General features: G+C 34.9%; 1 protein-coding gene across 3 annotated transcripts in view; it reads left to right on the top strand.

The window, feature by feature from the left end:
- The window catches only part of SEPTIN10 (septin 10), a 64629-nt gene that overhangs the window by 16882 nt on the left and 34266 nt on the right, over window positions 1-13481 (top strand). For all 3 annotated transcript variants that reach the window (XM_021680310.1, XM_044918487.1, XM_021680308.1), the window contains exons 2-4: window positions 6180-6248; window positions 12137-12257; window positions 12654-12849. In XM_021680310.1, the coding sequence (XP_021535985.1) occupies window positions 6180-6248; window positions 12137-12257; window positions 12654-12849 (386 nt within the window). The remainder of the gene's footprint in view (window positions 1-6179; window positions 6249-12136; window positions 12258-12653; window positions 12850-13481) is intronic.

Here is a 13481-nt window from a genome sequence, read left to right as displayed (position 1 = left end):
AGGCTCCGCAGCTGGAGGCTGTCAGCCAGCTTCATTCTTTGTAATCAAAGGGCAAGTTCTTGCTAGACGGGAGATCTAAGTAGTGTACCACAAGAGGGATGTTCGTTGCAGTGTTATTAAAAAAATGACATAATTAGAAATGGTATTTTTCCCTATAATAAACATAAAATACTCCCATTTCTAATTAAAGGGAGGAAAGTAATTTCAAAATAAATTGCATTTATTATTTTAAGCAGCCTTCTATTACTGTAAGCTTTTGTTAAGCTTGATACCCCTAACTCTTTAGTACATGAACCACTCTCAAGAATTTCCATGTCCTGATCTTTTGAGGCTGAATATTAGACTTTGTAGTTATCCTCTAATTTTTATATTTATTGGAGATGATGGTAACATTGAGGTGATATTTTGATGGGACTTTGACTATCCCAAGCTGCCCTAAACTGAGACTGCCCTGGGGGAGATCCAGGCAGGACACAGGAGGCTGCTGTGTTGCTTTGCCTTACACTATCCAGTCTTACTGGTTTCAGTTGAATTCTTTCTTTTTTCCCCTGGGTTGTAATTAGCATCCACTTCTAGAATCAGGTAATGTTATTACTTGTTTTTAGTAAAAGTTTAGATCAAGACTCTTTATTTTAAAGTTTCCTTAACCTGAAGAGTTAATAAAATGATTTTAAATAATGAGTTTGTGGAATCTTTCAAAGTATTATTTTAAGCCAAAGAACTCTGTCATCTTGAAACCCATAAAATAGACCCAGGTAATTATTTTGACCACTCTCTGCTTTTCATTCTCTTACTTTTTTTTTTCCCCCCTCTTAACTCTAGGGAACAGCAGGGAACAATTTGAAAACTTTCGTTCTATTTCTTGGATTGATTTTATAAAGAAAAAAATTGTGGGACAGTAAAGTTAAAATGAAACTATGGTAAAGCCAAGTCACATTTCTGTTCCTCTAAGGCTCATTGTTATACCTAGAGAGAGGGGCAGTTTCAAGAATGTTTACAAGTAAGGAAACTTGTTATCTGAGGTCCTATTGTGAAAGAATCACCAAATGTTTCCCATAATTGGCTGATAGGAAAAAGGTCATCTACTCTATGTCTCCCAAAGGACCCCAGAACAAATTGTGTGCCACCTATGTTGTATTTCCCATACTCCCCAAACTGAAATTTTATAGAAAGTAGAGCACCCATCTCTTCCTCCAGCTACCCCAAAATGTTGTGGCACTTTTTTCTATGATTCATTATATATTACAACTTAAGAAAAGTGTGTTAGAGTTTGCCAGGAGTTAAAGGTACTGTATTTTTTTTCCCCTGTAGGTAATGTGTGTACAGATTTAAATATATATATGTTTGTGTATGATGTATATATGTATTTAAAATAAAGTAAAAACTATAGAAAAAGCAAACAGTAATCAAGTGTAGGTGGTGATTTTGTTAGTCTTCCTTGGAATGAGATTGATCAATGACTTTGTGTTTCTCTGAGGCAGGTTCTTAAGATCAAGGGTTCTGTCTTACTCCTCCTGAGACCCCAGTACCAGGCACAGTGATTTACACATAGTAAGTGATCATTGATATTGCAGACTGGAATTCCACTTCCAATTTTTTTTTTTTTTTTAATTTAGGGTTTGCCACTAGAGGGACTTGGTCAGCTCTTGTCCCCTTGTTATTTTACCTTCAATAATGTCTTGTTAATTTGTTAAAAACTTTATTCTAAAACTTGTTTTGGAAATTCGACTAGTCAGGTAGTGGCAGAGGAAAAATTAAAAACTATTTTTAATACTTCTATGTGACTCATTCATACTTTCTGATCAAAACATTTATCCACAGAGATATTAAGTAGACTTTTTTTGGCAGGTATTCAGAAACACAGGAAATGAACAATCAAAAGCAGATCTTTGAAATGAACATATATAAATGACAGAAATATAACCTAGGTTTTATTAGTCAAAATTTAGTGATGAACTAATACAAAACCAATCCTGTTTCTTAAGCAATTTTTTTTTTTTTTAAGATTTTATTTATTTATTTGACAGAGAGAGACACAGCGAGAGAGGGAATACAAGCTGGGGGAGTGGGAGAGGGAGAAGCAGGCTTCCCACTGAGCAGGGAGCCCTACGCTGGGACCTGAGCCAAAGGCAGATGCTTAACAACTGAGCCACCCAGGCGCCCGTAAGCAAATTTTACTTATCAACCAAATTGCTTACTAAGCAAGTATTTAACAAAAATATGCTAGTCATTATATTAAAACTGTGAAGCTACTTTCTTAACCATAATTTTTTTGACATCAGCACTAGGCATGGAATATTCTACTCTCTTACTCAGTTTATCTAAGGCGAGGCTCTGAACAGGGCCCCCAAACAGTTATTTTCAGACTCTTGAGATGGACACTTCAAAATTCCTCAATCAGCTAACTCATCTGTTGTACCTAATCATTTTCTCAGCCTCATTTATAACCTCATTCATAACTACAGCAGGAGACCAATGAACTTTTTTTTCCGGCACCAAACTCTTATATTCACTATTTTCTTTCTCCAAATACTGAATTCTACCTCCCTCTGGTACTCAGGGATTTTTTTTTTTCTACCCTAAATGCCACCTTCTCTCTTGCTATATATGCCACTTTTCCTGACTCATTGCAATATCATTGTCTTCTCTGAAAACTGCTCTGGCCTGTAATGATCTCTTTCTCTACATTTCCATAACTACCACTGCTCTTTTCCCTTAGCTCTCACTTTTCTCTTCTGGCATAGAGAGGGACATGAGCTACTGCCTACATGTCAGACAATGACTGGGGGCAAGGGAGCTGGCTGGGGGGAGTAAGGTGAAGTATATATAGTTAAAAACAAAAAACAAAACCTTAAGCCAATTTGATGTGCTTATGTATTTTTCACTTTTTTAAATTGTGAAAATACAGCCAGTACGTAAGTGTTCATCACAGAATTTTTGTTGTGTGCTTTATATAAAGGACATCTTCCAATTGACAAGAGTCATTTCATGTTGAAACAATGTGTTCAATTAGGTACTCAGGATTTGGAAACACTGTATATGTAGTGATTAAGTCACAAGGCCAGCTTCAATAGCTTATATTACCCAGAATGTACAGAGGGAGATTGTTGTTAGTATTCTATAAAATCCAGTCATGATACATACCTGTGTATCTGTGAGATTGCATTCACAATCCCAATGTGTGTGTGTGTATGGTGGGGGAGCACTTGAAGGTGCCAAAAGCACTACTCTCTTGCTGCAGTGGTAAGGTTCTCCCTTTCATCATACATGTGGTCAAAGCTGTTCATTGAAGCATAGTTTATTGTAATTAAAGACTAGGGACTGCTTAAAGAAAGATAGAGATCCACATATATTGTCATATATGAACAATACTATACTACTGAAGGAATGAGGTAGATATGCATAACAGTGAAACAGTCTCCGTGAGAGATTAAGGGGAAACATCACAATGCAGAGCAATAGGCCACTACCATTTTTATAAATTAAGACACCTGCATATTCACATATACTCATACATGCATGGTCTGTCTCTGCAAAGGATACATAGGTCTGCTGAGGTACTAGTAAATCAAGGGTAGGAGAGGAACTTATTTTGCACTGTTTTCTTACTGGCACTGTTTACATTTTTCTTACTACATGCATATGAATGCTACTTTTTAAAAAATGCCACATTTCTTTAGTATCTTGTGCTGCACTGAAAAGTAGGATAGCAACTTTTGAGGCAGCATTGCTTTGAAATTCCCACTTCTCTTTTACTTCTCTTCCCCCATTCCTCACTGTTGGAAACGGTGAATATTTGTTTGGTTTGTAGCTTGGGACAGTAGTGGAAGGAAACATCAGCTTTGCAGGCAGATCAGACCTGTGTCTACAGCTTATTGGCTTTTATGATTTGGGGTATGTTCTTTAACCTTTCAGAATCCTAATTTTCTCATGTAGGCTGTCAGAATGAGAATATGTATAGCTCAGAAAATAAGAAATGTACTTAAATAAGAATATGTACTTAATGAGCTATATAATGATTGGCATATAACAGGAACCCTATAAATGATAATTATTTCTATTTTAATTGGATAACTAAGGGACTTGTTCAAATTTTTAAATACCTGTTTTCCTAACTATACTGAAATTGGATCATTAACATTTGTATTTACCCTGGCATGCTTCTGGGGAATATACCTAATTTTGAGTATCTTCTTGGCTCCTAGAATATTTTTTTAGTAAAATAGCTCATTTTCCCTTTTTAATCCTGTCTTTTGTTTTTTTAATTTTTAATTTCAATTCAATTTAATTAACATATAGTTTATTATTAGTTTCAGAGGTAGAATTTAATGATTCATCAGTTGCCTCTAACAACCAGTGCTCATTCCATCAAGTGTCCTCCTTAAAGACCAACACCCAGTTACCCCATCCTCCCCTCCATCAACCCTCAGTTTGTTTCCTATGGTTAAGAGTCTCTTATGGTTTGTCTCCCTCTCTGATTATGTCTTATTTTATTTTTCCCTCCCTCCTCCATGCTCCTCTGTTTTGTTTCTTAAATTCTAAGTATGAATGAAATCATATGATAATTGTCTTTCTCTGATTGACTTACTTCATTTAGCAAAATACCTTCTAGTTCCATCCATGTCTGTATATATATATATATACATATATACACATACATATATATATACCCACAATGTGTATATATATATATATACACACATCACATCTTATGTATATGTATATATATATTGTTTATCCATTCATCTGTCGATAGACATCTGGGCTCTTTCCATAGTTTGGCTATTGTGGACATTGCTGCTATAAATATTGCGGTGCATGTGCCCCTTTGAATCACTATGTTTGTATCCTTTGGATAAATACCTAGTAGTGTAATTGCTGGGTCATAAGGTACCTCTATTTGTAGCTTTTTGAGGAACCTCCATACTGTTTTTCAGAGTGGCTGCACCAGTTTGCATTCCCACCAATGGTATAAGAGGGTTCCCCTTTCTCCGCATCCTCGCCAACATCTGGTGTTTTCTCAGTTGTTCATTTTAGCCATTCTGACTGGTGTGAGGTGGTATTTCACACCTGTCAGGTGGTTTTGATTTATATTTTCCTGATGCTGAGTGATGTGGAGCATTTTTTCATGTGTCTGTTGGCCATTTTTATGTCTTCTTTGGAGAAATGTCTGTTCATGTCTAATGCCCGTTTCCTGACTGGATTTTTTGGTTTTTTTGGGTGTTGAGTTTGATAAGTTCTTTAATGGATCTTGTATACTAGCCCTTTATCTGATAAGACATTTGCAAATATCTTCTCCCATTCCATAGGTTACCTTTTAGTTTTGTCAACTGTTTCCTTTGCTATGCAAAAGCTTTTTATCTTGATGAAGTCCCAGTAGTTTATTTTTGCTTTGTTTCCCTTGGCTTTGAAGACATGTCTAATAAGAAGTTGGTGTGGCTTAGGTCAAAGAGATTGCTGCCTGTGTTCTCCTCTAGGATTTTGATGGGTTCATGTCTCAAATTTAGGTTTTTCATCCATTTTGAGTTTATTTTTGTGTATGTTGTAAGAAAATGGTCCAGTTTCATTCTTTTGCATGTCATGGTCTAATTTTCCCAACACCATTTGTTGAAGAGACTGTCTTTTATCCATTGGATATTCTTTCCTGCCTTGTTGAAGATTAGTTGACTACAGAGTTGAGGGTCCATTTCTGGGTTCTCTATTGTGTTCCATTGATCTCTGTGTCTGTTTTTATGCCAGTACCATACCGTCTTGATGATTACAGCTTTGTAATATGGCTTGAAGTGTGGAACTCTGATGCCTCCAGCTTCGGTTTTCTTTTTCAACATTTCTTTGGCTATCCGGGGTCTTTTCTGGTTCCCACTGTAAAGTCTTCTAAGTAAAAGTAATGTTCTTTGTCTTCCTGGATGTAAATGGGAGTTTACTCTTTTATAGAATTTTTGAATATTTGGGTAAGTATGTTGATTGTAAATTATATGTTGAATATTATATATTATTTACTTTTGCATATATTTATCCAGCAGGAAAACCATGTTTTAAGCATGAGTCAGTTGTATAGATTGCAAGTCAAAACTTGGTGATAATGATAATATTAGAATTCCTCTTTAACATAGATATGTTATTTAGATATAAGGTTTTCTGGAGTAATATCTGTTTTAATTTTTTTTTTTCTTTTTCAGCTCTATCAGTCTCACATGCCAACAAAAACAACTTGTCTGTCCTCACAAGTATCTGATGATGAACAGAAAGTGAGTATATCTTTTAAATAGATCCATATTGTACTCTGCATACCTCTCGGATTTCAAAGTAACTACTCAGAGACCTGAAAGACTTTTGTTTGTACCTTGAATATAAATTAACTTTTATGTTGATTGAAATTAAAAATCAATAATGGATTGAATAATTATTGAGTGTTTTCAGTGTCTCTTTCTTATGGGACCATGAAGCAAATTAAAACTCTTAACTGCTTCCACAGCATTCAGTAGGAAGACTAGCACTGCTTTTGCTGGGCATACTTGCAGAACTTGGTGGATGGAGAGAACTCCTTTAATGACAGAGTGTAGAAAGTCGCTGGATGGCCCTGTCAGAGCCTTCCTGAGTGCGAGATCAGCCCTTAAAGGTTCTTCTAAGTGTGCCTGCATAGGAGAGATGTGTTTTGGTAATTCATACAAAAATTTATATTTAAAAAGAGGAGTAAATTTAACTTGGTGAAAGGTGAGTTAATGATTCTTTAAGTAGAAAATCTCAAATACAGGTTAAGCATCTGCCTTGGCTCAGGTCATGATCCCAGGGTCCTGAGACTGAGCCCTGCATTGGGCTCCCTGCTCAGCGGAGAGCCTGCTTTTCTCTCTCCCTCTGCTGCTCCCCCTGCTTGTGCTCTCTCTCTCTCTGTCAAATAAATAAATAAAATCTTAAAAAACAAAAACAAAAACAAAAATCGCAAATACAAGCATGGATAATTCAATAAGATTAAATGATTTTCTTAGTTTTGTGCTCATTAAGCCTCTTCTTGTTTTTCCCTCTTCCTTCACACATGCTAAAGGCTCCATGGTTTTGATAAATTGTAGTTTGACCACCAAACTACCATCCTTTTTATCTTTTTTTCACTCTTTGGTAATAATAGTCTGCCCCATCTTTATTTTATCACCTTGCAGACCTTTGGAATTACTCTTTATCTGCTTTCTAACACATTGCTCTGCTGAAACTGCTGTCACAGTCACTAATACTTTAGTGACTAATCCACTGAATGAATGGTCATTGCTTAATCCTCATTTTCTCTGGCCCCTCTTCTTCATTTTTGAAAAGCTTCTTTTAACATGACCCTAAAATCTTATTTCGACTTTTATCTGATAAGCATGTGCTTATCAGGTAAAAACTAACAAGTATTACTCTAATCTTCTTGAATACTTTCATGACTGGGAAGCATGGTGTTTCTTTTCTCTTAATAATAAAGACAACATACTTACATGACTAAAAGGTATTCAAAAGGTAGAAAAGAGAAGAATATAGTGTACTAGTTTTCTATTGCCCTGTAACAAATTGCCAGAATTTAGCTTCTTAAAATAACACCTATTTATTAGCTTATTGTTTTGTAGGTTAGAAAGTCAGACCAGCACAGCTGGCTTCTCTGCTCAGGGTCTCCCTCAGGATGTTGGCTGGCTAGGTTCTTATCTGAGGCTCCTCTTCCAAATTCTTTCAGGCTGTTGGCAGGATTCAGTTTCTTGATGGCTGGTTGCTATCAGCTCCTAGAGAACATTCTTATGTCCTTGCGCTATAGCTCTCTGTCATCCATACAAGAGGGGAGAACCCAAATGTCAAATCCCTTTCAGATTTCAAATCTCTTTCACCTGGAAGCTCCCAGTCCTTTTTAAGGGCTCACCTGATTAGGTCAGGCCCACCCAGGATAATCTCCCTTTCTCAGGTTAACTGATTTGTGACCTTAATTACATCTACACAATCCCTTCATAGTAGCACCTAGATTAGTGTTTGATCAAAAAAAAATAGAAAGTGTGGGTACACGAGGGACCGTCAATCTTGGGGTCCATGTTAGAATTTTACCCACCATATATAGTAAAAAGTGAATCTCCTCTACCTCCCAGACCACTCCCTCCAAGTCCATTCCGCAGTATAACCACTCTCAATAGTCTGTCACTACCCTTTGAAAGATTTTTATCCATATTCATATATATGAGAATATATGAAAAAATATACTTTTATTTTTTTAGTCAAATCACAATAAATATATCACTTAGTTTTTGAGATTTACCCATATTGTGGCATATATCAGTAGTTTAGTATTCCATTGTATGGATATACTACATTTTATTTCTCCATTCACCAATTGTTGGATATTTGGGTTGTTTCTGGTTTTTAACTATTTGGACTAAAGCTGCCAAGAACATTCATGTGTATTTTTATTTATCTTGGGTATCTACAGGTAGAGTTTTTTGGTTGTATAATAATGTGTATTTAACTTTATAAGAAACTGCCCACCTGTTATCCAAAGTGGCTTTCCAAAGCATTTTGCTTTCACACCAGCAAATGTATCAGCCTTTTAAATTTTTAAATTTTAGCCATTTTGGTGGGTGTTCAGTGATATCTTACTGTAGTTTTTTTTTTTTTTAAGATTTTATTTATTTTTGAGAAACAGAGAGAATGGGTGAGAGCATGGTGGGGGCAGAGGGAGAAGCAGACTCCCCATTGAGCAGGGAGCCCAATGTGGGGCTCGATGCCAGGACCCTGGGATCATGACCTGAGCTGAAGGCAGACGCTTAACTGACTGAGCCACCCAGGCACCCATCTTACTGTAGTTTTAATTCACATTTCCCTAATAACCAGTACTGTTGAGTACTCTCTCATTTGCTCATTGGCTATTTTGTTATCTTCTTTGTGAAGTTCTATTCGAATCTTTACCCATTTTTTTAAAAACTGGATTGTTATTACTAAATCATTTGAATTCTTCATGTATTCTGAATATAAGTGCTTTGTCATGTATATATGTCAAATATATAATATTTTCTTTTAATCTGATTTACATATTTCTTGATGATCACAAGTTTTTAATTTTGATGAAGCAGACAAATAGGTAATTTGATTGTCACAGTACCACACTTCCTGGCGATTGTAGCTTTACCATTAGGTAGTGTAAGTCCTTCAACTTTGTTCTTTTGCATAATTGTTGTAGTTGTTCTCAATCACCTACATTTCCATACAGATTTTAGAACCAGATTGTCAGTTACTATATTGATAGCATAGAGATGAGTCTTGCTCTTTTATCCAGTCTGACGATTTCCTTCTTTTAACTGAAATGTTTAGACATTCATTGTCCAGAATGGTAGCCACTAGCCACATGAGGCTATTTAAATTTAAATCAGTTAAATAAAATTTAAAAATCAGTTCCTCAGTTGGATTAGTCACATTTGAAGTCCTCAGTATCTGAATGTGGCTGGCTAGTGGGTTCCTGTTGCACAGCTCAGATGTAGAACACTTCTACCATCATAGGAAGTTATGTTGGATATCACTGGTTTAGACCATTTACATTTAATTTAATTATAGATTTGGCTAGGTTTAAGTCTCCCTGTTTGCTGCTATTTTCTTTGTCCCATTTGTTCTTTCATTTTTCTTTTTTCGATGCCTTTTGGATTAATATTTTTATGATTGCATTTCACCTTAACTATTGACTTATTGGCTATATCTCTTTGGTCTTTTATTTTTTTAAAATAGTAATTGGTGTAGGCTTTAATTTATCACACATATTTTCAAACAGTATTATAATACTTCATGTATAGTATAGAAACCTTACAACAGTAGCTCTTCATTTCCTTTCCCATGTGTTGTGCTGTCACGGTCATACATTCTGCTTCTCTGTGATTACAAATTCTGCAATACATTGTTGTTATTGCTTTAAACAATCATATTTTCAAGAAATTAAAACTAACAAAAAAATTCTCTTACAATTACCCACATTTCTACCTTTCTGGCAATTTTTATTTCTTTTTGTAGATATGATGTCATTTCCCTTTCTCTTGAATAACTTTTAACATTTCTTATAGTATAGGTCTGCTCTTAGTGAATTATGTCAGTTTTTTTTTTTTTTTTGGTCTGAAGATGTCTTTCTTTGGCTTTCATTTATGAACGATATTTTCATTGGATATAGAATTCTAGGTTGTCATTTTTTTTCTTTTGCATTTTATTGATGTTCTGTTGTCTTATGCTTTGTGTTGTTGTTTATGAGAAACCCGTAGTCATTTTATATGTTTCACTAGTGTGTAGTATGTCTCCCCACATTTGGTTGCTCGTAAAGTTTTTCTTTATCTGTGTTTTGAAACATTTTGTTCTAATGTGCCTAGTTGTGGGTTGCTCTGGATTTTTCCTGTTTGTAGTTTGCTAAAATTCTTGGATCTCTTAGTTCATGTTTAGAAAATTGGAAAATTTTTGGTCACTATCACTTGGATATTTCCTTCCCTCCCCCAGTCTCTCCCCATCTTTTCTATATGGCATTCCAATTACAGGTATGTAAGACCATTTGATATTGTCCCACAGTTTTTTTGGACTCTATTAGTTTTATCTTTTCTATAAGAGATTGGCTTGGATTGATAAAGATCTTTAACTTGGATATAAGTATTGAACAAGTCTTTCCTTTCATTGTTTGATCTGCTGTTAATTCTGTTCAATATGTTTTTTATTTCAGATGTTGCATTTTTCCTTCTAGGAATTCCATTTGTTGCCTTTTGTTGTTGAGAGCTTTCATATCTCTCTTGTAATTCGCCACACATTATACCTATCTCCTTTTCCTGTAGAAAAAGAGGATATTTTTTCTTCTTCAGCGTATTTATCATAGTTATTTTAAAGTTCTTATCAGCTGATTCAATATCTGGTTAATTTGTGGATCTTTTTCTGTTGACTTTTTCCCCCTGACCGTGAATCACATTTTTCTGCTTCTTCCTCTGTAGTAATTTTTTATTGTATAGTAGATGTTGTGGATGATACATCATAGCGGTGCTGGATTCTGATTTCTTCTTCTGAAGAGTGTTGACCTTGGTTCTAGCAGGCAGTAAATTACCAGCTTCTTGCATTGTTCATGTTGAGCCTTGGTTATACACTTTGTTAGGGCAGGTCTATTTCATTTGTGTGCTAGGGAACATTTCTGATTCCTGGGATGTGATCCTTACTCCTAAAATGTCCATAAAGGTTTTTGATGGAAAGCCTGAAATGTTTATTAAGCCCCTTTAACTTACAGAGTTAAAATTCAAGCTTCCCAGGATGGCATTCTTGAAAACTCTACATAGTTCCTTCCAATTTCCATTTCCCCCTTGCTAGGCTCTTTGTGTTCCCCCTGTTCTTGTGCAGTTCAGCAGTCAGCCAGAGATTTGAGGGGAGTGCACTTGCAGATTTTGGACTCCCTCCTTTCTGTAATTTTCTTCTTCAATTTTCAGCTGATCTACGTGCCCTTATTTCCAACTTCTCAACCCAGTAAGACTACCACTTCCATCCTGAGGTCTGTCTTTGAGCAGCAGTGACTGGGGTATGCCCTCAGAAAGACCTAGAAAATGTGCATCTCACTTTACATGGTTCCTACTCCCAAGAGACCTCCAGTGTCTGTTGGCCTTTGGTTGCACTCCATTGACTTGGAAGAATAGATTATAATTGTTATTAGCAGCTGACATAAGTTACTCTGCCATTACTGGGAGCTGAAACTGTAATTTTGTATTGTACTTTTTTCATGTGACATTTTAATGTAAGATTTAAGTTACTAAATACTTATCATAAACATCTATAATAACTTTAAACATTCCATTTTGTGAATGACTGCCATAGTTTACATGAGTATTTTCCTAATTTTTGGAAATCAAGTATTTGAATGAAGAGAATAAGAAATGTGTATGTGTTTTCAGGGTCTGGAAACAGGTTTCTCACAAATTTACTTAATATAGTTGTATCTTGGTGAAGGTCTAATGATCATAAAATCTTTAGTTTCTTTGGTAAAGTATATTTATCCTTTCAAATGTGCCTACATCCTATTTTAGTAAGTTTTTTGTTTTTAATTTTAATTAAAAATTTTAATTTAATTAATTTAATTTAAAACAAGTAATTAAAATTGTTTTAAAGTATTGCCATTGTCTTTGTTTTCCTTTAGCAAAAAAAAGAAAATATTCGTTCTTTAACTATGTCTGGCCATGTTGGTTTTGAGAGTTTGCCTGATCAACTGGTCAATAGATCCATTCAGCAAGGCTTCTGTTTTAATATTCTCTGTGTGGGTAAGTGCCAAACTCTTCCTCTAAATTATTCCTTGTGTTCTCTTCACTCTTGGAAGCAGTATGATGCTCATGTTATTAATTTGAGATCATGATTGCAGATTTTTTTCAGTTACTTAAATTCTGTCAGTTTTGTTTTTCTTAGCTGTACTGCTTTAAACTTTTTTGTTCTTTAAACATTTCAGTGCTTTCTTCAGAGTTCTGAGTAACTTAGCATACATACTCACTTTTATGTTCTGCTAATGACTCAGTGGATCAGCCTTAACTTGTATATCTTTCATAGACAACTCAGCATTTGGAATGTTTGAGATATTTGGGATCCTTGAAACCAGTCTAAGAGTTCTATTTTTTTCTCATTTGTCCTCTGCACCTGTGAAGATGTACCTTTGTTTCTTTCAGGGGAGACTGGAATTGGAAAATCAACGCTGATTGACACATTGTTTAACACTAATTTTGAAGACCATGGATCTTCACATTTTTACCCACATGTTAGACTTAAAGCCCAGACATATGAACTCCATGAAAGTAATGTTCGATTGAAATTGACCATTGTGAATACAGTAGGATTTGGTGACCAAATAAACAAAGAAGAGAGGTACATGTTTTCTTATTGTAATTGTTTTATTTCAAGACAGTTGTCTTGTCCCATAAGCCATGATTTGGTTTTCTACTCTGGAAATTCATACCTTTTCTTCCCAGACTTTAACTTTTTTTAAATAAATCAGCAGTGTTTTATTCTTAACAAATTGACATTTTTCTATCCAGTTGTCTTAAATTTTTTTTAGCATAATTTGACTCACATTATTGAAATGTGTACTTTGACAGAAATTGTTTTAATTATTTCCTCACATGCCAGTTTGGTGTATAATAAGTGATTTGTTCTAATTTTGAGGCAGGACTTATTTTGTTGAGGGGAAAAAAGTAAGACATACAATGGCAAATATATAATGGCCAAATCCATGGTGCATGAATTTTTCTGTGTGTGAAATTCTGAGCAAATCAGCCAGGTCCATTATTAAGCATTGCAGGAAAAGTTTGATAGTGAAATTGTTACTTATATTTTATATTATGTCATTCTTTCTCCTATGGTATTATAAAGAATGATTATAGACTTATGAAATTTAAAATATGAAACAGGGAAATAGTTTGGGGTTAAGCAATAACTTCTTGTTCTTTTTCCTTTTTGAAATTCATATATTTTCATTGTTAGAGGTAATTTTTTAATTT

Source organism: Neomonachus schauinslandi, chromosome 10 (genome assembly GCF_002201575.2).
Source record: "Neomonachus schauinslandi chromosome 10, ASM220157v2, whole genome shotgun sequence".
In the NCBI taxonomy this organism is placed as follows: Eukaryota; Metazoa; Chordata; class Mammalia; order Carnivora; family Phocidae; genus Neomonachus; species Neomonachus schauinslandi.
Note: the sequence above shows the minus strand (reverse complement) of the source record. Positions and strands in the feature narration are given on the sequence as shown.